The 25,596-nt window shown below is 54.8% G+C and overlaps 1 protein-coding gene across 1 annotated transcript in view; it reads right to left on the bottom strand.

Annotated features, from left to right (window-relative positions):
- Positions 1-425: 425 nt before the first annotated feature.
- Vstm2l (V-set and transmembrane domain containing 2 like) overlaps positions 426-25,596 on the bottom strand; it is a 31,766-nt gene continuing 6,595 nt past the window's right edge. The window contains exons 2-4 of the mRNA XM_004867793.4: positions 9,587-9,756; positions 7,992-8,042; positions 426-1,756 (exon numbers count right to left, since the gene is read on the bottom strand). Coding sequence (XP_004867850.1) covers positions 1,484-1,756; positions 7,992-8,042; positions 9,587-9,756 — 494 coding nt within the window. The 3' untranslated portion in view covers positions 426-1,483. The remainder of the gene's footprint in view (positions 1,757-7,991; positions 8,043-9,586; positions 9,757-25,596) is intronic.

Below are 25,596 nucleotides of genomic sequence, written 5' to 3'. Positions count from 1 at the left end.
TAGGGGTGGGGAAATGTGGAGAAGACACACTCAGCTGGGGGTCTTTTCCGGTGGTGACACGTTTGGTAGGTGGTGGCTGCGTGAGTGTTTGCTTAATGTAATCACTCATAAAACGATATAAACATGCTTTATGCACTCGTGTGTGTGTGTGTGTGTGTGTGTGTGTTTGTGTGTGTGTGATTATCTCAGAATCAAGGAATAATTCAAGTGCTTGGCAACTGGCTGCAGCTGGACAAAGGCTGGTTTCCTGCCCTCGTCCCAGCCCCACCAGCTCCCCGGCTCCGTAGACAGCAGCCCCTGCTTGCTGGGGCAGAGAAGAGCAGACCTCTGTGCCTGCACTGGTGTGGGCCAGCCAAGCCCTCCCCACTCCCTGGGCCTGCAGCTGGGCTCCCAGATAAATGCCCCAGAAAGACACAGCCTGCAGCTTGTTTTAAACCGCTTTATTCAGGTTGGCTGGTAGTCACGGATTGGATCATGTACACAGGGCTACCCACTCACCCCAGGCAAAGCCCTCGGCCTCTCCCAGCACCCGGTCCATCGCTCATGGGCGGCCAGAGGTTTGAGCCAGTTCTGGGGGCGGGGAGGGCCCCAATAGAAATATTTACACATCACCAGGGGTGAGGTGCCCCTGATCAGGAGTGGTGAGGGAATTGGGAGGGGGGGGCCCTTAGCTCCCAGCAACCCCAGGCCTTGGGTGGACTTGGCAGCCCAAGAGGGGACTAGGGCGTCGGGGCTGCAGAGGGGGCTCCTGGGAGAGCCCCAAAGACCCCGAAGGGGTCCTGCTGGTGCACGGCTCTGCAGGGGCTGGGGCCGAGGGCAAGGCCTCCCTCTGACCTGCTGTGTCATGGGCAGATTCTGGTGCCCACCTCCCTGGAGGGTCAGACCCACTGTTTTAAGTATAAAGAGGCAGGACGGGAAGGGAAGGGCCCACCAGGAGGCCACGCAGCACCTCAGTCTCTTCCCAGGGCCCCGTGAGTGACCCTGCTGTGGGGCCACTGTCCCAGAAAGGCTCTCCTGGGGCCCCTGCACCCCAGTTCTTCCGGTGGAGGGTGCGAGGCTCTAGTTCTGTTCAGAGAATTCAAGTTCAAAGCCAGGGAAGGATCACTGTCCGCAGTCCCAGGTCCAAGTGGGGATGGTGGGAAGGAGGGAAGGCTGGGAGGCCCGGCTCAGGACAGGGTGGGGACAAGCAAGCAAAGCAAAACACGGACTCCACTGAAGCTGGTGGCAGAAATGGGGCAGCCCAGGCCCCCGGCATGGTCCCCGCCCCAGCGTCGGGGCAGGGCGGTCGTCCCTTGGAGCCCAGGGCCACCTTCTCCGAGCCAGATCACCGCGAGGGGCTGAATGGGGACGGGTGGGTGGGCTTGCATGCTGAGCGGGGGTGGTGGGCAGAGGGCCGGCGTGACGGTAGCCACAGGCAGCCCGGAGGAGGCTGCAGCCGCAGGCAGTCCGTCCCCGGCGCGGCTCCGAGCTCCCGGCAATGCGGCTACAGGCTGCAGGCCTCCGGGTCCACCGAGCGCTTGCGCAGCTCCTTGCCTGGCTTAGGTGGCGGCGGGGCGGGCGCAGCCGGAGGCGCCTCCGGAAGGTGCAGGACGGAGTTCTCGCCGGGCTGCACCCGCAGGTACGCCTTGACCTTGTGGTGCCGGGCCTTGCCGTCGCTAAAGTCGATGACACGGCACTCATAGGTGCCTTCGTCCGTGGGCTTCACCCGCGACAGCCTGAGCTTGTGGGAGATGTTGCTGCCCACCACCTTGACCACCTGGGGGCGACAGAGAGACGGTGACTCGTTCTGTAGGGGGAAGGTGGGGCCTGGATCCCACCAAAGGTTGAGACTCCCCCCCACCCCCCCACCCCCCGCCACACACACGAACAAGCACACACAAGGGCCCGCCAAGGTTTGCAGCAGCGCCACAGCAGAATCAAAACAAAAAAGTAGAAGCAGTTAAAGCGTTCGTCAAGGAAATGGGGAAGGAGGCTGCGGTGGGTTCATTCAATGAAACTCTGCACAGCAATTAAGATGAGTTATACCAGACAGGGAAAGATCTCTGCGACACAGTGGAGTACGACTCTGCCACAGAGAAGGATAAACTTGAGTCATGAGCAGGAAAATGGATGCACCTTGAGACCACATCGCTAAGAAAATCAGATACCCAAGCTTAAATATCACATGGGTTCTCCTTTTTGAGAAACCCAAATTATAAATAGAGAGCAAAATAAAAGATAGCTAATAGGAAATAGAATAGGGAGATAGATCTTTTGCAAAAGGGAAGGAGACCAAGAGATGAAGGGAGGGAAAGGAAATGGAAAAAGAATTAAGATGTGTTATGTACAGGCACCAACTCCCCACGAGGAATGTGATCATTATGTACTGTAAACGTGTACTAATAAAAAAGTAAAAAGCTCCTAGGTCGGGATGTCCTCTATGGAAACAAACATTCTGGTCCCTATCTGGCTTTGCAGCCTCTCCATGAAGAGACAGGAGGGTGTGTGGCCTCCCAGCACTGCTCAAGGGGTGGGGGGGGGGGCACCCAGGGGAAGGTGTGGGCTGGGGCCACTGCAGAGCCAGTCTCAGCACCTGAGCAGCTGGGTTGCTTTAAAATAAAGGCTGATTACAAAGTTTCCAGGATGTGGATCACTCTTCATTCCAGTGCTGTGGATGGAGCGACCGCATTTGTTCTCTCTGCCTATAAAACTCTGGGCTTTTGTTGGTTCATTTCATTAGGTTTTACATTTGTAATTTTAAAATTGAAGTTTAATTTCCATACAATAGAGTACACAGAGCCTGGTGCAATTGTCTTTCAGTGTATGTCTGTGTAACTACCGTCCAGAGCAAGGTATGGGGCACGTGCAGCCTTCAACACCACAACCTGTGTCCCTTCTGGGGTTCGGTAGGGCTGACCACTACACACATGGCATCATGTTCCCTGTTCTGGAGCTTGGGGGGTGGGGGGCTCTGATGCTGTGTCTGGCTGCTTTCATACAACACAGCATCCCTGAGATTCCTCCACGTAAGAGGCCCGAGTCAGTGAGTGGCAAAGCTGAAAACTGACCCAGGCTGGACTCCATCAACTCTCCCCCTCCAAACAGTGTGACAGGTAACACTGGATCCCCAGAGCCAGCAGGGCCATAGGGGCTCAAGCTACAGAAGGGGACAGGGTTGGTGGCAGCAGCAGGGAGCCTGGCCATCCGCCTCATGCTGGCATCACCCCTCACAAAGGAGAGCACCCAGAGGATAGAGGGGGCACCAAGGTGGGACACAGGCAGAAGTTGCCATGGCGAGCAGGGACCCCGACTGAGGGCACAGAGGGCCCCATGGTCCTGCCACACGCTCGGGCGGGTGGGGAGGAGACGCTATTGCAAATGCGCAGCGGGAGTGAATTACCTCAACATCTGCTTCCCTCACGGATATTAATTATCCTTCATTTGTCAACCCTACAAGGCGCTAATGGAGTAATAATGCGAAGCGCTGGGAGCAGCTCCGAGGGTGGGAGCACCCACAGGCCCTCCCTCCACCGCCCTCCATCACAGGGGGCCCCTGGCCTGCACCAGCCCCCCAAGTTGGCTCCCTCCCACTCGTGCCCTCTGCCCACAGGCAGCTGTGGCCTTCAGAAGTACCGGCTCCTCCCCTCTCAGAAGGGGGATGGGGGATGGATGTATGGGAGCACTGCACCACTGGGCTCTGACCTTGACAAGTTCCCAGCACCCTGCCCGTGGTCTTCTTGGGTTACTTTCATTTGCTCATTCAACAAATATTTAGCAAGCACCCACACTGAGCTGGGTGTGGAAGACCGGGCTGTGAGAAAGCCAGACCCAGCAAATGCCTGCACAGTCTCCTATCTAATGCAGAAACCAGAGGAAGAGTGAGGACCCGGACCCAGTAGTCTCAGCTCTGGGCACTGTCTGCAGCCAGCAAAGGCTCGAAACAACAGTAACAGTAGCAGTAGTGTTGGCAGCCAAGGTCTATGGAGCAGTCGTCACTGTGAAGTGCTGTGCTGAAGCCTCACCAGTCTTCAGACCTCACAGTCACCTTATGATGTGGGAACTGGCAGGACTCCCATTGTATGGTGGGGAAAACTGGGGCTCGGAGGAGTGAAATGTTCTTCCCAAGGGCACCCAGCTGGTGACAGCATCCAGGCCTTGCCCACAACTTTGAGGGTGTCCTCCCACCCTCCCTCCCTGGGCCCCCAACACTCCAGGTCCGGGAGAGCACAGCCCCAAACCTCATCAGAGGCCTGTGCCATCGGAGCTTCAAGCAGTCCACACTGACTTTGAGGCGGGGTGGGAACAGCCTGTTGGGTCTCATCACTCACACACTGCCCAGAAACCTTTTGGCCCAGCTGCCAGTGCGCCTGGAGAGGCCCTAAGTGGGGAGACCCCCACATGGCGGCCTGGCTGCAAACCCTAATCACCTCAGCACAGGCATCGACAGGCCTGAGTGGCACAACTAAGCACCTGATTATGCTAAAAGAGATGAGGCCTTGCCATGACCAAGCCCAGCCTCCCTCCTGCTCATCCCACGGCTCCAGGCACTTCAGATGTGGCAAAGGCAGCCCTGGGCCAGCTTCTCCTGCCCCACGGTGCCAGGAAGAAGGACAGTGTCAACTTGTGCCCACCACCTCAGCCCTTGCCTGCAAGTCACCTCCTAGGTGAAGTGGCAGCCCCTGGGAAAGTGTAGGGGTACAGACAGGGGTCATTCGGTCCCCACCCCAGGCCAGACTCTGCTCTGAGCTCCACTGGCTGCTTCACCAGCCCCTCAGGATGTTCAGGGCCCAACTGTGCATCCGCCCCAAAGCTGGGCCCCAGCCAGACCCTGCTTCTCATCATCCCTGCTTTCCTTCCACTCTCCGCATGATCCGCCCCTGAATCCCAGTCTTCTCTGGATGTCACTGGACCTCTTCCCTTCCCAACACCCCTGCACAGGACCGAGCCAGGTCCTGGCTCCTCACATCTAGGTCACCGCCCCAGCATCCTCCTGGGTCTCCCCAAAGTCACCAAGACCCCTTCCATCAGTTCTTCCATGACAACCAGACCAAGCCTACAAAATGCCCCCACTGGAAACCTTTCAAGACTGGCTGATGGGGCCCATGGGGGGGCTTCCCCTCCCTGTCCCCCAGGAAGCCCTCCAGGCAGGGTGGGTCCCTGTTCTGGCTCGCAGAGGCCAGCAGCCCTCCTCCTCCAGGTTGACGGTCACAGCTGCAATCTTTATCTTTACCACACCTGCTCGACGGATTAACACTTGGCTGGGCTGGAGAAGGTGCCTTCTGTCTACAGTGACCCCAGCTGTTTCTTTATGGTGATGAAGACCCCAGGGAATGGGGCTGGAGAATTCCTTAAGCTTAGAAGTTGGTTGGGAACTATCTCAGCAAAACTCCTTAAGGAGAAATTAACTTGAACTCTAGTACAGAGGGCTTTAGTGAGGGCAAGAGAAAAATTTGCACAGTGTGACAATGGCCAACAGGCAGAAGTGTCACCTGTGCCACAGCAGGCAGGGGCAGGGGGCAACACTGCTAGAGCCGGGGCCCCTCCCCGGGCCCCAAGTTCACTGAGATGGTGCATGCAGAGCACCCATCACGGCTCCTGACAGATGGTAAGCACTCGGTGAATGTCAGCAGCTATGGTACTACTGTATTATTATTATTATTGAATTATTTCACAGATGCTGGTCCTTCCATACAAATGATCTCACTATTGCCAGATTCTGAGCTCTTTCCATTCCCCAGACCGTTTCTTGCTCCATAACAGGAAAAGGAGTCTTAGGGTTCTCAATGTCATGTTAACAAATTAACAACCACTATCACACACACAGCCAAATTAATGGAGCTTTACAGTTTCCACAGTGGTTTTTATATGCCCTAGACGAGAGCGTATGGGACCTGGAGACCCAGGGAGGTGGCCTGGCTGGAATCAGGACTCTACTCCTGGGACACTAAGTCCTGGCCCCAGTGGGTCCTCAGAGTGGCACCCAGCTCTCAGACTGGGCTTTCCCAAGGTTAACACGGTGACCCAGACAGTTCTGAAGCCCTCCTGGGGCCAAACTCTTGAGCTGTTGGTATTTTCTCCCCAGAACCTGAGACCATACAGAACCTGAGAGGTCACCTAACTATGGGTTGCGATGTTCAGGTCATGCAGTGTTTTTCAAGAGATCGAATTATGTCCCAAGAATTAAACATCAGGAGACACTCCATCCATGTTGGTATTTTTAGAAGATACAGGAATATTGGTCCTGGATCCCTGCCAAGCTGAGTTGCCTGATGAGGATAATGGGGCCTGGATTCCTGGGTCCCCCGTAGTCCCTACATGAGCACCTTCACTCACTCACGTCACCCTACACATACATGACGTACAGGAGCAGGATCAGTGTCATAGTGGTAACTGTGCACAAAAATGCATTTCCATGCATGCTGGCCTGGATGCATGTGTGTGTGAGTCACCGACTGTATGCCAAACTCTCTCCCAGGCCCTGGAAACGCAACAGTGAATCAGATAGGCACCGTCCTGAGGCCACCGTCTCTGGGGAAGGCAGATAGGAAGCAAATGCTTGTGGGGATGGATAACAGCAGGTGGAAATACAGCCCGCAGGGGAAAGGAAGAGGCACACCATAGTCCCTGGGCTGGGGGTGGGGGCTCTCCCAGCTGACCTCTGAAGGGAGAGAGAGAAGCAGCTCTCTAGGCGGGGGGCCTGGCCTGTGCAAAGGTCCAGGGGTAGAAAGGGCTGGGAAGGCAGAAAGGCACAGGGTTGGGAGGCAGGGGGAATTGCAGTTGGGATGAGCCCAGGGAGTGGGCAGAGCAATCTGCAGACCCTTGAAGGCCAAGGAGAAGTGAGTGCCCTCCTCTCAGACTGCAGAAACTGAGAGCATGTGCCTGTTACAGGTGTCGAAGGCTGGGCCTCTGTGTATTTAAGCACAAGGTTTGTGTGGGCTGGGCTTAGGCCTGCTCGTACATTTCCTCGGAGACCCAGAGAGCCAGAGAGCGGCAGCTGGAGCAGCAATTGCAGGGGGTGGGGCTGGGAGCAATTCCACATTCACACGGAGCACATTTATTTTATTTAACTAATTAGCGTGGTCGCATTCCCCTCACGTGGGGCCCAGCAGCCTGGAATTATAATCCTCTAAATCAATTAGATTATTCTCTCCTTTGCCTGAGCCTCGTCTGAAACCGCAAACAAAATCACAGGAGAGAGAGGCTTTGGTGTGTTACTATACACTCCCACCTGCCCCGCAGGAATGGGGTGTTAGACTCGGCTGTGCCCTCAGCAGAAGGGAGAGCCGAGAGGGAGGGGAGGCGGCACTACCAGTGCCCTGAGTTGGGCCTGGCTGGAGTTTCCAACCCCAGCTGTGCCCCATGGCACTTAGAGGCTCTGTGCTCTCTCCTCTGCCCATCTCTGCCCAAGTGGCTGCAGGAGCTTCCTCCTGGCCTCCCTGGGACACCAATCACCTTAGGGTGACCCCCCTGCAGGTCTTTGATGCCCCTCCCAGCCTCGACTGTCCTCACCTGTAAAATGGGTGAATACTTGCCCTTTCCTATAGAGTGTGGCTACAATAAAATGAGCCACTGCATAAGAAGTCTGGCCAGTCGTAGAGTCCCATTCCCAGAAGCCAGATCACCCAAGGGACTCAGGGACAGTGAGATGCTGTCGCTGTCAGACATGATGGGGGAGGGGGAAGCCCACTCAGTGATTAGACCTTGTTGTTTCCTCAAATAAAAATGCTGCTGAGACAGGCAGGCAGCATAGAGCGCACACAGCCTTGGCCCCGACAGGAGAGAATGCATCCTCTCTCTTCTTGTCATTTTTTTGTGCCTGTCATTCAATGAACTTGAAAAAGCTCTGGCTTTTAAAACATAGAGCAGGGCTATACATCCCCTTTCTCTTTTTCTTCTCCATCTTCTTGCCCAAGCTCCCTTGCTGACATGGACCCAGAAAACCTGTGTTTTTTTTAAAGGTACAGCGACTTCCTCTATTAGAGCCTTTGCGAGAAGTCATTATCAGAACTCACACTTATTTTGGTGGCGTCCTTCCCTGCGTCTTCCTGCTGCGAGGCTTTCAGCTGTTGGAGGGGGAGGGACAGAGAGCAGAGACAAGGCGTTAGCACGGGTGGAGGTGGGGGAGACAGCCCGCAGGACGGGACTCAGGGGACAATGAGACTGCGGATAGAAGGGAGGCTGGATTTGATCAGGGCATGCTGTGTGCGTGTGTGGAAAAATCACACTAATCCCATTAACATGTAAATTAACGTGTGTTATTAAAAAATTTTAGTATATGTGCTGCCGAAGTGAGCACAACAAAATAAAAATTATTTTAAAAAAAGATTCCAGCTATAGCAGGAGATGCTTGGAATCTGCGGGGTCTGGAGTTGGGGTCCCCTGGCTCTCTGTCCGCTCAGGGTGTGGGGGAGGGGTCAGACAAAAGACGAAGGCGGCGCACGGGAAACTGACCGCCCCCGTGCTATGCATCTGGGTTCGACCGGCACGGAGTATCAGCAGGGCGTGAGTGAGCAGGCCAGAAAGGCAGCGTCCGACCAGCAGTCAGCAGGAGTATCTGTTCCCCGCATGATTTGTGATCGTTCATTCGTAGCACATGCTGCTGCTTGAGTCCCTGAAAGCTGGCCCGGGGGGCTTCCATCTGCAGCCATCTGCCCCTCCTTTCCTAGGGGCTTTCCCTGGCCAAAGTCTTTTTCGTCTACGTGTGGCAGGCTGACACATTGGGGACTTGACACCCCCAGGAGCAGAACAGAGTGCGACCTGTCCTTGTGCATATGTTAGCGGCTCTTTTATGAGCCCTGGGGAACATGTAGCTCGCTGCTGTGTGGATGTGAGGGTGTGCACATGTGTTTGTTCACATGCGGATGTGTGCATTTGCACACCCATTTGTGTAGACACATGAGCAAGTGTCTCAGATGGTGCCCCCCAACAGCAGACCTGAGGACAAAGATGAAAGCACAAGTGGCTTATTTGGGAGGTGACCTCAGGAAGCCCCAGCAGGGGAGAAGGTAAGTGAGATAGAAAGGGAAGGAAGTTGATCGGGGAGCAGCACCCCGGGAGAACCTGTAGGATGCTCTTCAGCTGCCCAGCCCTAACTGCCTTGCCCAACAGGCTCTGCCCAGGGGTAGCCTTTGGGCAGAGTTGCAAGAGTTGACAGTTGGCAGTGGGGCTGGTGGTAGGGCAGGAAGCAGGGCCCCAGCATCTGCTCTAGGGGGTGTAGATCTGTGTGTGTGTGTGTGTGTGTGTGTGTGTGTGTGTGTGTGTGTAAGACTGGGGATGCTGGGAGCCTGCCTGCATGTACACGGGGGAATGAACTTGAGGATGAACTCAGCAATAGTGACACCCGGTGTGTGCCGAGCCATTTACAAAACACTCCCGCGATGGCCTGGAGAAGTGGGGGAATGTGAGCTATGAGACCCACTTTGCCTCATAATCCAGAGCCAGCTTCTGTCCGTTTCCCCGAGGGGAGGGCCCTCCTGCTGTGGTGTCTCAGGGGCTCAGCCTGGCTCTGCCTCCATCTGGGCATCATCTACCCCACCCGCGGAAAAAGGAACAGCTCTGAGGGAAAGCGGGGCTGCGCCGCCCATGCCACCACTCCGGAACACGGTACCTGGTTGGAGGCCCATGCCTGCTTGTCGGCCCAGTCCCGGTGGCTCCGCACGTACCACCACTGAATCTCCAGCGAGTAGGAAGGGGAGCCGCTGCCGCGGAAGGAGCAGGCCATCTCCACGTCCTCGCCCGTCCGCGCCGTCATGTCGTGGGGCGTCTCTGTGAACAGGGCTGCGCAGAAACAGGGGTGACTTGGGGGCTAGGACACAGCAGCGAGGGGCAGGGGCCGGATCGGCAGGCAGAAAAGCAAGAGTAGGCGGGGACGGCTGTTCTTGGCTCCAGGTGGGCAAGGCCGGCGGGAGATGGGAGGAAGGAACGGGTCTCCCTGGACGCCTGGCCATCAGCTGGGCCTCTGTTCCGGAGCCCTGGGAGGCGGCACAGGGGACAGACAAGAGGTGGGCTGGGTCGGAAGTGGTGAGCAAGGAGGCCAGGAGGTTGGAGGCCGCTGCGTCTCATCAGCACATTCCGATTGTCCCTGTCACTGCCACACACCCCCACCCAGGGTTGCTCCTGGTCCAGTATAGGGCAGCCAGCGCTATCTTCGTAAAAGCAAATCCACCCTGGCCTCCCCAGACTTCTCCCTGGCCACACAGGGGTGTCCACGTGGGCTGCCCAGGCTTATTGAAGGTTCTCTTCTTCAGGGCACGCACGTGTTTGGGAGCAATCTCATCCCGTTCCCCTGCAGGGTCCAGCCCCTCCAATTCCCTGATCTAGCAGGCCCCCCACCATGCTGCCTGGTAACCGAGAGCCGCTGCTGGGGGGGGCGGGTCACTGCCCCTCCCACCATATGCTCAGTCTCTCTGTCTCCCCAAACAAATACCTTCCTGAGAAGTAATTAGAATTCTTTCCTCTTCTCAGGGGAGATTATCTCGTCCTGGAAAGATGCCTGGCAATGTGCAGGTCACCCAGGAATGTGATGTCTGTCAGCCCCCTCCCCCCTTGCTGCTGCAGCCCGCCAGGCTCCCCAAGCCCACAGGGACAGACATGACAAAGCCCAATCCCGGAGGCTCTCACTCTCCTGTTCCTTTCTGTCCCCTCCAAGAAAGAGGGGAGCCCTGGGCTGGGAGGTAGGGGTCCCGGATTTAAATCCCTGCTCAGGGCCACCTGCCTTGTTCCCCTCCCCAAGACAGTGGGAGCTTTGTGTGATGGGAACTGAGGAATACCGGCATCGGAAGCTTATTTCCTGCGCTGCACACAGGGCTTCCAAGTGTGGGGCTTCACTGGATCTTCTGGATCAAGAGAGAGCCTGATGCACCCCGACTGTCAATGTCAAGATTTACAAAAGGGTCTGTGTCCCCTCACCGGGGAAGGACTGGCCACTCTTGGCTCACCAAAGCCTGAGTAGCAGGAATGAAGGCTGCTTGCATGACTGACTGCAGGCCAGGGCTGTGAGGCCTTCCCACATGGTCGACCTGAAACCTGAACTGTCCTCCACCCCTGGTGCAGGAGGCAAACCTGGCCCTTCAGCGACAGCAGCTTACCCAGGAGCCCTCACCGTCACAGCCCCAGCCACTCCGGCTCCCTCCTGCGTCCCCTCTGTCTTAGGAGACCCTGTGGATTCTGCAGGGTCAATCTCTGCAGACTCCACCCTCCCCTCCTCTGCTGGGCCAAGCCACCAGGCGAGGCTCTCAGTGACCTCCTCCTGCTTCTGCTCCTCCTGTGACTTTGTGTTTTTAACACAGCAGCCGGTCGTTTTGGCCAAACACCATCATCCCTGTCCCCTCATACTCACAACTCTCCGTGGCACCCTCTTACCAGGTAAGAGCCCAGAGCCTTGCACGGGCTGCTCCCTCTGGTGTGGGTTTCTACTCAAGTCCTTGCTCATTGTCTTCTCACCACAATGGCTTCTTTGCTGCTTCTTGAACATTCTGATTAGGATCTGACCTCAGGATCTTTGTCCTTGCTGATCTCTCTGCCTGGGACACTCTTCCCCCAGATTCTCATATGACTCCTTCCTTCCTCTGTTCAGAACTCTACTCAGGTATCACCTCCTCAGGAGAGTCTGCCCTGACCACTTCATTTAAAATTGCGTCTCTAGGCTGTTCGTAGTGGCACAGGCCTGTAATCCCAGCACTCTGGGAAGCTGAGGTAGGAGGACTGCAAGTTCAGGGCCAGCCTGGGCTACATCGTGACATAGTGAGGCCTGGTCTCAAAATTTTAAAAAATTTTAAGAATGGCTGGGGATATAACTCAATGTTAAAACCTTAAGTTCAGAGCCAGGGATTCAGCTCAGCAGCACAGCACCTGCCTGGAAAGTACAAGGTCTTGAGTTTGATCCCCAGTACAAAAAAAAACCTAGGTTCAATCCCCAGTTTAAAAAAAAAAAAGCATCTCCAGCTCCAACCCAGTGGTTCAAATCACCCTTCCCTTGGAACACCCTGTGCTGGCCAACAGAACTTTCTACCAGGAAGGAAATGTTTTGTGTCTGAGCAAATACAGTAGCCATCAGCCACATAAACCTACTGAGCACCTGAAATAGGACTGGTTTGACTGAGGACCTGAATTTTACATTTTATTTAATTTTTACTCATTGAAATGTAAATATAAACGGCCACTCCCAGGTAATGGCTACTGTGCTAGCCAGCACAGCTAATATGCTGACTTTATTTATGCTGGTTACCTGTCCTTTTTCCAAGAGGCAGCAACTGTGCTGTCTTATTCAATTGCTCAAAACAAGAAAAGTACTGGTGAGAGAGACCACCCCTCGTATGGAATTGGGCAACTATGGGTTAACTGTGTTATTAGGCAACTATGGGTTAACTAAGTAGCAATGCTCTTTATTGAATGTACCCGAGTAACCATGACAACTTTTGTAATCTATCACCAAAGGAGCTTAATGGACACAGAAAGTCCTGCCAGAACTCTTTGCACCCCCTCCCTTGGCTTTGTGTAAATCCTGCTTGCTATATTCCCAGGGAAACTCCAATGAAAGTAAGCCTCGTAGATGTAAAAAGAGGTATATAAAGAAGAACAAACTTCTATTCTGTGTTCTAGAGACTGACAGAAATCACTCACTGAGCTGCAGGCATTAAAGGCTGATTTCCTCCTTCTTCGTGTGTCAAAGTGTTCTGTTTGGGTATCCCCAGAGTTTCCTGCTTCATTGGCATATGGTAGGTGCTCAGTAAACACTTTGGAATGGATGAATAAACAAATACACAGCTGGGCAGTGGCAGAGCAGGGACCAGAGCTGGATCTGCCCTGAGAGCCTTGGCTAGGCCCAGCCTTCCCTGACCCCAGCTGCTGGCCCCAGCCCTGGAACAGAGAATCTGCCTGGACCCAGGCGCCTCCTGCCTGTAAACAAGGGAGGAAGAGGGTGGTGAGGCCCTGTAGGTGGATTTCAAAGACCAGAAGTGTGACCCTGAGACCATAAGAGGGACATGGCTATGACCTCCTCTAAGTGTCATTGCCTGAGCCACAGAAATCAGAAAGTGCCACCATCACCCCCCGCCCCCCCGCCACAGAGCTATTCAGGGGGACTTGTTCCACCCAGGGTGGCAGAGCTGGGCAGGGCTGAGGCAGCCCTCAGCCAGGCCTTAGGGACAGTTATAGCACTTCTGGCAACCAGGTGAGACTCAGAGACAGAGGGAGGCAAATCTTCTGCATGGGTCTCAAGGGTGGAAAGAGGAGCAGAGATGGGCTGTCCTTTCATGGAAGCTCCCAGAGTGACCCCAGGGATGAACCGGGCCTCAATTTCCCCTCCCCACAGCCCCCCCAAAACTGGCTGAAAACCCCGCCTGGGTCCACCAAATCTTCTGCCCATGGTAGAAAGCAAGGCTCAGAGAGGGCTGGATCTGGTTTGGTTCGCACAATGGCAGGGGGCAGCAGGAGGCAGGTGGGGTTCTGAGTTCCCCTTGAAGAACAGCCCAGCACCAGGGGTGGCAGAGCACAGCTGCCCCCCCCCCATGTGAGCCTCAGGGATGGCCATGCAGGATGGTGCTGCCCGGCAGACTCAGAATGGAACCACATCATAAAACACACATGGAATATTCCAGTTTCTAGTAGCCAGGTGGAAAAAAAATTTTAATGTGAAATTAATTTTAATAATGTATTTTATTTAACCCAAGATATCAAGCAATTATTATTTTAACATGTAATAAAATTACTAGTGAGTCATTTTACATTCCTTTTTTGTGCTAAACCATGGAAATCAGAGCACATTTTACATGCTCATAGCCCATCTCAGTAATGTAATGCTGCCTGTGCAGACTGTGACCTAGCAGGCAGTGACCTGTGTCAGCCTGAGGGGCCCACTCCTTGCCAGTCCTCACAGCTAGGAGGAGGCAGCCAGGCCTAGCTGGGGAACAGCCCTCCCATGGCCACATAGCAGAGCTGGGATATGAACCCAGGCCTCCCTGGCTCCCAAGTCCACACTCTGCCGGAGCCTTCAGGCTCTTCCTGCATGCAGAGCCCTTTCTAAGGAGGAGCAGTCCCTACACCCACCTAGCAGGCTCCTGTGGGGGTGGGGGTCTGGTTCCCAAGTGCACAGGCCAGGGCAGCCAGGGGGTACCTCACAGCCCAGAGGCAATCAAGGCAGGCTTCCTTGAAGCCCAGGTCAGCCCCAGTAGGGGCGGGGAGCAGGAGGGCAATGGTTTGGGTGGGAGAACAGAGAACCAGGCATTAAGGGCTTGGGGAAAGGGGTTTGCTGTGAGTGAGGCCATAGTGGGCTCTGGTTCCAAGGTACCTCAGTCCCCAGACCCAGCCAGGTGGGATGAGGTGGGGGAGACCCCCTCAGGATCCCAAGAACTCTGTCCTCGTGCTTCTTCCCCAGACTCACATGAGCTGCATTCGGAACCCAGCTCTGACAGCAGCCTTGTCCAGGACCCATGGGCCTGTCAGCTCCTCAGGCTTTGCGCTGAATTTTCAGGTAAAGTTCAGCCTCCGGCTCCACCCTCCAGCCTCCCATTTGCACACCACCAGAGATGAGGAGCTCAGGCCCTCTCACCTTCACAGAGTGTGGGCAAGAGGCTCCTCCCTCCCCTAACTCTGTCAGGACCTCAGCACCGGATCCTAGGGGGTGATCCATGGTGTTCTGCTGACGGTGATGATGATGAAATAATAACAATCTCTGAAGTCTGAGAAATAAAGACAACTTGTTTCGGCTGCGTGCCAAGCTCTTAGCATAGACTTTCTCAAGATGTCGTGGGGTGGGCATGACCCTCATTTTCCTCATTTTTCAGATGGACAGGCTGAGACTCAGAGAGATGGTGACTTGCTGAAGCCAAACTGAGTCAATGATGAAACCACAGCCAGTTCTAGGGGACCTTACAGTGGAAGTCTGCAACTTCTACATCATCCTCAGGCAGCCTCCTCCCCAGCCCCCACCCTGACTCCTTCAAGGCAGCCTCAGGATCCCTAGCCCCACATTAGCACCACAGCTGAGCTGGGGACAAAGGCGCTATCACTCCTCTTTGGCTTCCTCCATCACAGGTGACTCCACGGCCATCCCCAGGGGCCCAGAATAATTCTAGATTTGGGAGAAAGAGGGAAATGTGTTCTTCAGCCCCAGGGCCCAAGCTGGGCCAGGCTCTCTAGGGAGACAAAACCAGAGCCCACAAAATGGGATTCTGCAGGAAGAGCAGAAGAGCCATGACTGAGTGCAGCATCTTCTTCCTCTCCGCTCCTGATCGGGGGAGCGATGCACTCATTAACCCTGGGCCGGTACTGGGGACATTGGCTGCAGGCACTGCTTCTGTGGGCCTGGGTGAGCCAGGGCTTGGTTTCGTGGTGGGGCTGTATCTGTGTGTCCTGGGCAAGCCCCTTTGCCTCTCTGAGCCTGTTTCTTTACCTGAAAAGGGGCAGAAAGAGCAGACTGATGACAGAACACAGGCTACCTACGCCTCCTTCCTGGTGCACAGTAGGGCTCAATAAATGGCACTCTCTTCCCTTGGCTTCTTCCTCCAAACTCCCAACACCTCCAGAAAAATCTTTTTTTTCCCTCCAGTACTGGGAATCAAACTCAGGACCTTGCACTTGCCAGGCAGGCACAGGGCCATTGAGTGAAATCCCGGGCCCTCCAGAAATATCTTTAAAGATCCTTCCAGGTGTCTCATGAGAACACACAGTGGACGAAGCATCTGCATCTCACCAGCACTGGGCCCCGGGCCCTCTCACCCTTCAGTCCCGTCTGCCTCTCCAGCTTCTCTCTGCCTCCCAGAAGCTGCTGGGCTCCTTTGGGCCTGAGGTTTGTCCACCAAAGGCAGCTGCAGCCCAGGTTCCCCCAACTCGCTCATTGCTAAACCCACATGCCCCACTCTAGACCCTCTGGTGCACCCCCAATCTCCCTCCTCCCCCTGCATACCTCTCCCAGGCCCTCCAGTCTGGTGGGAGGCTGCCTCCTCCAGCAAGCCTTCGGAGAATGTCCCCTAGCTCAGCCAGCCGGCTCTGCTGGAGGAGAACGGGCTCCCCTCAGGGACAGGGTGGGGGTTAAGGACAGATCTGCCCAGGAAACTCAGACAAAGTGAGGTGCCCTGCTGGCTCCTCAGTCACCCCTCAGCCCAGGCCCCATCTCTGGCTAGGTCACACTGTGACACTCTGTGTTCCAAAACCTCTAGTGATGAATGGACACAGAATACAGTCCACCCATGTAAAGGATGATTATGCAGCCTGAGAAAGGAAGGACTTTCTGATAGAAGCCACACTGGATGAGCCTTGAGGACATCGGGCTAAGTCACCCACAGCAGTCACAAAAAGACAAATGTGGTGTGATTCCTTTTGTGCCAGGTCCCCAGAACAGTGCAATTCAGAGAGGAGGGTGGGTGCCAGGGGCTGGGGAGTGGGTAGTGGACAATCACCCTTGCAAGGGGCCAAGTCTCTGTGCCAGGGGATAGAAAGTTTCTGAAAACTGGGTGCGGTGGTGTATGCCTGTAATCCCAGCTACTATGGAGGCTGAAGCAGGAGGATTGCAAGTTCAAGGGCAGACTCGGCAACTTAGTGAGACCCGGTCTCACAATAAAAAGTAAAAAGGATTAGGGTACCCCACAGCTCCCTGGGTTCAATTTCTAGTACCATGAGACAAAAATTTTTTTTTTCTGGAGCTAGATGGTGGTGATGGCTGCACAGTGACCTGAATGCGCTTAATGCCACCAAATGGTAACTTTGTGGTTGTACATATTTCACTCCATGGCTCCCATTTGACAGCAGTGGTTTCCACACAGCACACGTTTCCTGGATTTGTGTCCTCCCCATCTCCATAGCTCACTCCGTACCCCTTTCACGCCTTTGTTCCTGCACCACTTCCTCAGGGAGCCTCCCCCGAGCCCCTCTTCCAGCCCGCTTTTCCCTGCTTCATGGTGTTTCTGACTACTCCTCCTAATATGTTACATTTTTCCTCACTTCTCTCACTTCCTGTCAGTCCTGCACCTGGAGCATGAGCTCCTTACAGGCAGGGACTGCAGTCTGGTGCTGCTGTATCTCAACAGCTAGGACAATGCCAGGCACAGAGCAGGAGCTCAGAGACACCACTGGTCCCACACAGACATGGGCAGGAGCCTAGTGGCAGCATAGGACACTCCCAGTTCCCCTGCCCCAGGCTGCTGGGGCTTCCACAGCCTTCCATACTGGGACCCGCCTGAGAAGCTGCCAGCCCTCAGGGTCACAGTTGGGCTCACAGGCTCTGGCTCTGCCCAAATGCCATCTATGACCCCTCTGGCTATTTACATGAGTTCCCCCTTGTGCCCGGCCAGCACACAGTTTCTGACATCCTGGCCCAGGTGGCCCGCACAGTGGTCCTCTGCACAGGCCCCTGCTCCCCAGGCCGGGCTGGAAGCCCTCCTTGGTTCCCTGAGGGTCCTGAGTCCTCACACTGGTGTCTCTGGGAGCTGCCCAGGGCTGCACCCCGGGGATCAGCATGTACTGAATGAATGCATGCATGAATAAAGGAAGGAATGAAATGAGAAAGGAAGGTCAGGCCTGAACCCAGAGGATTTCAGTTAGAAATGATAAAGAACAGAGCCATGAGGCTCAGAGATGGCAGATGGCCCATGAAGTCCTCTTGTGGAAGGCAATCAGGAATGAACCAGGACGACATACAGAGGCCACAGTGCCAGCAGGACCATGGCTGTGTAGCTCTGCTACACAGCTCTGCTGTGTCCTCTTTTGGATTGGAGGCCCCTGCATGCCACAAAGGCCTGGTCAGTGTAATCCTCACAGTGATTCTGCAGACCACGGCAACTGCAGTTCATGGAGGCATGTCACAAGGTCACACAGAAAGTCAGGGGCAGCCGCTGGGATCTGAACTCAGGGCTCAGGACTGCATAGTCCAACTCTGCCCACCTTCTGCTGGCACCATTGCTGCAGTGAGTCTAAAGTCTAGAGGGGGTGGCCCAGTCCCCTGCAGCCTTGCCCCATCCTCCTCCAGCGGGTGACAGGCAGAAAACCACTCCTGTATGCCAGGCACTGTACACAGGACCCTACTTCATTCTGGAAAAACATGACAAGGTTGGGCTCTAATCAGTCCCATTCCCAGTGGGAGCACTGCTGCTCAGAGACGGAGCGTCAGTGCCTGAGGTCACACAGCGTTGAAGGGACAAGGTCAGATCAAAGCCCCAGAAATGACCGAAAGAAATCCCCAACCAGAGCTGGAGTCTTGTCTCCTTTTCAGCTCTGAGAAGTCTGATTCTCTGTAGGGCTTTTCCTGCTCTATGCTCAGCTCAGCTGGGTGCTGGGCCATAGGGGTGTGACTCAGGGTCAGGAAGGCAGGGAAGAGTGGTTCTCCCAGGGTCAGGGCTGCAGGAGGAGGACCTAATGAAGCTCCAGCTCCGTGGCTTTCTCACCTGGCTCCTAAAATCAGGAGGCATCAACCCTCCCTAAAGGAAAACCAGATAAAATGGAGGGAGAAAGCCCCTCAGGGATGGAGAAGACTCTCGCAGCTAAGGGACCCCTAAGGCCACAGCCAGAGCCCTCTCCTCCCGGAGAAGGTGCAGGCACTGCCCAGGGCTGGGCCAGGGGGCTCCTGAGGCTCTGTGTCTTCCAGGGCACCCTGTGGCCCCTGACAGGCTGCCTGCAGCAAGAAGGCAGTCATTTAAACAGGCAAGCAAAAGTGAGCAAGCTCTCCTCCGAGTGAAAGGTGGACAGTACAGGCCTTAGCGGCATGCAACAGTAGCTCAAGTCCTCCCCTCAAGCAAATGAAAATGACCCACCCTTAAGGGCCCCCACCTTCAGCTAGGCCCTGTGGAGGGCTTCCCAAGATGTTTTGGAGCAGGCTCCATCCCTCAGGGAGCCCACAGTCCACAGGAGGGACAGACATACACTCCAGAGACTGTTGTGCCAGCCCTGGATTGGACTGAGTCTGAACCACCTTGCATAGTTGTTTAAGGTGAGCACTGCTCTGATGGTCATGAGTCACACCCCACCAGGGAGTGAGCTGGGCAAAGTGCACACAGGAGCCCTGGAAGGAGGTGCTAGTTTGTGTTGATGCTGGGGAGTCAGGGAAGGCTCTCAGGAGGAGGGGACCACTCGCCTGGACTGGAAGGCTGACAGGGGCTGCAGAGTCAGGGGAGACTCCGGGAGCAAAGGGCAGCCCAGAAGGGGGTCTCCTGAATCCAGCCTTTTGGGCATCTCCTTCACCATTTCCACAGATCCCTGTATCACCAGCACTATTATTTACTTAATATTTATTTTCAAAGCATCTTTCCTTTTTTACTTAAATAAATTCAGCTTAAAAGGAGACTTTTATGACTGTCATAAATGGAAAATCAGCATCACTCGCCATAAATAGAGGGTAACTGTAAAAATCAACACTATGAAAACAGAACAGCACCCATAAATCCCAGCCTGGAAGTGCAGCCTGCTGGGGGCTCTGGGCCTCTACCTCCAATTTTTCTCATTAACAAGGGGAGACTGGCGAAGGTTAGGTGTTAAATTTGGAGCAGCACCACACTGAGACTTCTTGTAAATCCAAAGGGGCTGGGGCTGGAAGTCCTGCTGAGGTGTGCACAACAGTGGGCAGCCACCACAGCCTCCAGGCCTGGCTTCCTGTGGCCACCAGGCCCACCCTGAGTCACCAGCACCCCCTACAGCAAAGCCTTGCTCCTGCTGGACCTCAGACCCGGAGGCCCTTCCTGGCCAGCACACGGTGAGGAATGACACTCGTTCTGGGAGTGACAAGGCTCTGATGCACACTTGGAGAGTGAACAAACCGCAAGATGAGTGGGTGACTTGTATGGTCTATGCCATTCCTACCAGGGAAACAACTTCTGGAGGAATCCACGTCACTCCAGGAAAAGGGAGAAAGGACGTCACGTTTGTACCAAAACAAACATGAAGATATTATGGAGAGCCCAGAGTCCATGGATTCTGAGTGACATGGGAGACATGGAAGAAGGGCTGTCCCCTGTGGGTACAATTTTCTTTGCTGCACGGAGCGAACACCTGGCCCTTGTGCCCCTCAGACCCTGCTTCATGCACAGAGGGGACCAGGAGGAAGGTGAGGGGCTGGTGGAGGAGGCCCAGGGTTTACAGGTATGTAAGGTTCATGAGTATGTAAGATGCTACTCTCCCCTGATTTGCTGTGAGTTTTCGTGAGCTATGTCACTTCTCTGAGCTTCAGCTCCACTTGTGCCATTGGCTGAGGGCCAGTGGAAGACTGATGAACTAACACAGGTGAAGAGCAGGATTCAGAGTGCAGGATGCTCTGTGGGACAGAGTGGGCCCTGTGGGACCAGGATGCTGCTGAGTTTTTACACACAGACAAGCATATCTAAAGGTGGAGTTCCTGCCCAGTCCTGGCCAATGAAAACAATTTTTTTTTTAGTTTTTTGAGGCAGAGTCTCCCTCTGTAGTTCAGGCTGGCTCTGAACTCACTATGTAGCTCTCGAACTCATGGCAAACCTCCTGCCTCAGCCTCCCGAGTGCTGGTGGTGTGTGCCACCACACCCAGCTATCAATGAAAATTAAGAGAGAACATTTAGCTGTAAGTGCCTAGTGATACTGTTCCTCAGTTTCCTAATCTGTAAAATGGGGATAAAGACAGCAGCTGCCTTGTCAGGCTGTCGTAAGAATTAAATGTGTAAACATCCACAAAGTGGGCTGCCTGGCATGCACTATAGAGGTGTCTCCTTTTTATTTAGTTAGTTCATTACTTTTAATTGAAGTGAAATTTATATAATATAAAATTAGCCACATTAAAGTGAACTATGGAGTGGCAGGCACTTAGTGCATTTACAGTGCTGTGCCACCATCTTTATCTAATCCCAAACACTTCCAACACCCCAAAGGAAACCCTGTACCTATTAAGCAGTTACTCCCCCCACCCCAGCCTCTGGGACAAATCTGTGTTCTGTCTCTACCTATTTCCCTATTCTAAATATTTCATGTAAATTGAATCATAATATGTGTTCTTTTGTGGCCAGCTTTTTCACTTGATGGCATATTTTTGAGGCTCATCACTGACATGGCATGTGGCAGCATATCATTACTTTTCATAGAGGTGTTTCCTTTTCCTTTTCTGTGAGCTTCACGCATGCTAGGCAAGTGCTTTGCCAATGGAGCTACAACTGAGCTATAGTCTCAGCCCTAATTCTCACAGCAACCAGAAGTGGCTATTAGCATTTTTTGTTTGTTTGTTTGTTTGTTTGGTCCTGGGGATTAAATCCAGGGAATGCTGAGCTACATCCCCAGCCTTTTTTATTTTTAAATTTTGTGACAGGGTCTTGCTAAGTTGCCCAGGCTGGACTCAAACTTGCAATCCTCTTGCCTCAGCCTCCTGAGTAGCTGGCATTACAGATATGTGCTGCCACCCCCAGCTTCCTCTACTTACAGATGAGGAAACTGAAGCATAGTGAAGGTGGGGACATACCCAGGTTCCCTGCCAGGCAGACCTGACACAGTGGGCCAGCCAGTGTGGGAGCTGGCAGCTGAAGGCAGGACGCCTCCCAAGGCCACAAGCACATATTCAGGGAGACAGCAGTGGAATTACAAATCTAGGGAGATTTAAGGAGAGTGAAAACATTCTGGCACTTGCAGGATCGTGTGAGTTGAGCAGGTTTCCCCAGTGGGATTTCCACCTCTTCTTCCCACACATCCCGCCGCAGGGAATGAGAGGCAAGTGTGGGAGTGTGCAGGAACCAGCAACAGGGAAGGGCTGGGGAGAGCAGGGCTTGGAACAGGTGTGTGGGGCCTCTGAAGTGGCCTAAGTGCCATTTCTTCTTGTCCTTATCTGTGTGACCTGCAGAGCCAGCGGCAGGGTCCAGTACCCTGGTGGCTAATGGGATTCAGGGAGGCGAGCAGGGGCCCCAGTATCCGACCCCAAAGTCCAGGTATTTACCTGTCCCTGCTGCCAGCCAAGGGCAAGAAGGAGGGTGGAAGAAGAAAAGGCAAGGTACTTCAGGCGCAAGGACAGAGGTCACCCTACACCCCAGGAAGCAGCACCCCAGATCCATCGTGGAGAAAGAAGAGTGAGAAATGTGGGTCCTTAGGGATGGACCCCAGGAGGGCCAGGGACAGAGAAGGGAGCACAGGGATAGAAGCAGAGATGAGGCATCCAGAAGGGAGCGCAGAGGCCAAAAGGAGGGAGGCCGAGGCAGAGGCCCGAGACGCTCCAGAGCAGAGGTTCTGGGGTGCACAGCTCTAGCCCCATCCCTACCAGGACCTGGCCTGGTTCCAATCTGGTCCCACTCAAGACCTAGTGCCCACCCAAGCTCATGCGAGCCCTGCTCCGTGGTATTTGGGAAAATGGGGCGGGAGGGGGCCTCTCAAGTCAGGCTGACCTGGATTTGAACCTTAACTGCACTTTCTCAGAGTGGGCAAATCTCTGAGCCTCAGTTCCATCATCTGTAAAGCAGGTATCATGGGATCCAGCGGGCACTCGGAGGAGCATCCATGTGCTGGTGAAAACGGGCTGCTCATACTCTCTTCGCCAAGTGGGTTGGCCCCTCCTCCTCCCCAAGGTTCCGGGCGCCCTCAGCCTGCCTGGTCTGGACCTTCAAACACAGACTATTTATTCTACAACAGGGGATCCCCAGCCAAAGGGGTTCTGCTCACCTCAGGGCCTCTTCAGGGGCAGTTCCCTCGGCTTGGGGGCTTGGGAGGGGACGGTCACGCCCAGGGATGCAGCGCCAGAAAGCAGCAGAGCAGGGGTGGGGGCAGGGACTGGGGCTTCCCGCAGGCACTGAGATCCAGAGGCCACTATAGGGAGTGGGGGGCTCAGGGCTCCTGCCCAGCCCCAGGCCTTCCCCTGGCCTTATCCCTCCCGCTCCTGCCTGTCGGCCTGCCTGCCTGCCTGCCAAGACCGCGCGCCTTTGTTTTGAGCGCTATTTCCACTACCCTGCGCTCTGGCCGCAGGGCCTCCATTAGGGACCCTTTCCCCTGGCCGCTGACAGGCGGCAAACAGCTCCCCAGCGAGCCAGCAGTAATTGCTGCTGCCTCCGAGGCCGGAAATGATTTTTTTAAAACCTCACAAAGCAAAACAGACACCCTGCCTTCTGCTCTCAGCCTTCCTGCCTTAGCCGGGAACCAAGGCTGAAGATTATGAGAAAAGGGATTCAGGCAAGACCCCCTTTGCCCAAGAGACACCTTCTAAATGCCAGGCTGAGGAACTCCAGACTTTGGGCTCTGCTCCTTCGCTTTGAGCCTGGTAGGGCCCCATGCCCACCACTCTGGGCCTCAGTTTGCTCTTCGGAAAGATGGGCATGTTGAATAGTACCCATGGTGCCTGCTGGGGGGTGTGGTGAGGTTCTGGTGGGCCTGGGCTTCTCCGGGAGGTAGCACTGAGCTGGAGGAGAGAACCAGGGGGCAGGAGGGGAGGAAGCAGCAGGCAAGTGAAGCAAGGCTTGGGGACAGGCCTGAGGCTGATCTGGACAAGGACTAAGTAGAAAGAATGACAACACACACAGACACGCGCGCGCACGCGCACACACACACACAGCTTCTCCCCCCTTGAGTGGCTGGCCAGCCCTAGCCTCCCATGAGTCCACAAGCTCAGCACCTTCCCAGATAGCAGCCTCACCTCCTCTATCCTGGCCACCAGTATTCCCTGCCTGGAAAGCTTCAGGGCTCCCCCCACCCTGAATCAAGGCCAAGTTCTGCAGCCCAGTTTCCAGATCCCCATGCGCACCTCTCCAAATCCACACTCACAACTCTCCCAAGTGAGGCCCCTGCCAGACCAAGGCAGCCAGGCATGGCTCCCTACAGGCCTCTGGTGTCCCCTCCCAGCCCTGCCAGTGCCTGGGTACAAGCCTAGAAGGAGCCGCCTCTCCCAGGAAGTCTTCCCTGAACACCAGTGGACAGCCTCTACAGACCTCATGTTCTCTGTTCTGTTCACTGTCCTGGCTCTCCTACCGTTCTGGTTCCCTGTTCTCCATTATTCCCTCTCGCTTCAAGATACTTATTAAGGACTTGTTGGGAAAATGAAGCTTTGTTCCCCAGTGGATGGGAAGGACTCTGGAACCCCACCCTGGCTCTGCTACAGACTTGCTCATGTCCTAGGGCCAGGCTCGGCACCTCTCTGGGCCCCAGTTTTGTCACCAAAGAAATGAAGGCTGCTCCTTTTGGGGACCAGAGATGAGCTTTGGGGTCTCAACAAATGACTTGAAACTACAAGAAAACCATGCAGCATTTTTTCTAAGGCATTTTTCATAGATTCTCAGGACTGTGACCTCTGAAAAAATTAGGAGCCACTAGTCTAATAAGTTTCAGTATCCCTTCCAGCTTTGCCATTTGGTCATTCACTCATTCATTCATTCCTTCATGCATTCACCTGACAGTTACTGAGCCCCTGCCCTGTATAGATGTCATTTTGATATATGCAATGCATGTATGTGTAATCCTGAGATCCATCTGAAGAGAGGAGTGTGGTGTGTGAGTGTGTGCGTGTGTTTGTGTGTGTGTTGTGTACAGAGAGAGACAGACAGAGAGAGAGACAGAGACAGAGAAAGAGACAGAGAGGGAGAAGAGAATTTGGTGGGGACATAAGAAGAGAGAAATGATACAGCAGACATGGAGAAAGGGACAAAGAGAAAAAGAAAGAAATTGAAAGAGAATAGAAAGGAAGAGGCAGAGAAAGATCTGGAAAAAGTGAGCAAGAGAGGTCCAGGGGAAACCAGGCCCAAGAGGGAAGGATCCAGACAGATGGGCAGACAGAGGACCCACCCAGGGGCACTGCCAGCCGCTCCCAGGCAGCTCTCCACAGCCTATCAGCATGGAGGGCAGAGGAGCTGGCACTGAAGCAAAGACCCCCAGGAGAGGACAGAAGCCAAGCCCTTCAAGAGGGGAAGCGAAGGGATGGCACCGGCTCCCTCCCAGCTGCCCTAACCCTCCATTCACACACTCACCCTTTAAAACACATGCACGCTCAGGCAAACCCCACTCCTCCCAGGCAGGGACTCATAGGGTCCCACGCATGCCCCGAGTGTCCCACCACTTCCCAGTGATGGCTGGGACTCAAGCCCAGAGTACAGACCCTCAGATGCTGCCTTTTAAGGGAGGACATAACCATCACCATATCTGGCAGCACCTTCTCCATGTGAGTCCCATGGAACCAGGGCTGCATTGGAACAAAGCCCTGCCCACGTGCCGGCCTGGCAGCGGGGCAGGACAGATGAGTGGGTCAAGAACTCTGGCTCTGTCCCACAAGTGGGGCTCAAGACTGGCTCGGCCATTTAACATCTGTGCGTCCTTGGGAGAGTCCATCACCTGGCGAGCTCTGGGACACCATCTGTGAAATGGGACTGCCCTTCCCAGGCATGTGTGAGAGGAGGGTGGATGGGCAAAGACAGGGCTGGATGAACATCGCCGGCAGGTGTTTTGGTTCAGATCCCGTGAGACCTCTGAGCGTGAAACGGCAGGCACTGGGTGGATTGTAGGACAACAGACAGGGCTCAGGAGGATGGGATGGAAGAATCTCAGGGCCTAGAGATTAGGCGGTGCTGTCATTGTTGGAGGGGGAAACTGAGGCCCAGAGTAAGGTGGAGATCTGCCAAGTCACACCACAGGGCAAAGGCAGAGGAAGGTGGACCAAAGGCAGCGTCCACCAGCCTCCCACACTCTTGCACTTCCTCAGAGCTCCAGTAGGCACCA

Source organism: Heterocephalus glaber, unplaced genomic scaffold (genome assembly GCF_053883595.1).
Source record: "Heterocephalus glaber isolate CG9 unplaced genomic scaffold, H.glaber_assembly_v1.0 deba00001532, whole genome shotgun sequence".
In the NCBI taxonomy this organism is placed as follows: Eukaryota; Metazoa; Chordata; class Mammalia; order Rodentia; family Bathyergidae; genus Heterocephalus; species Heterocephalus glaber.
The sequence above is the reverse complement of the archived record's forward strand: the minus strand, read 5'-3'. Positions and strand labels throughout refer to the sequence as shown.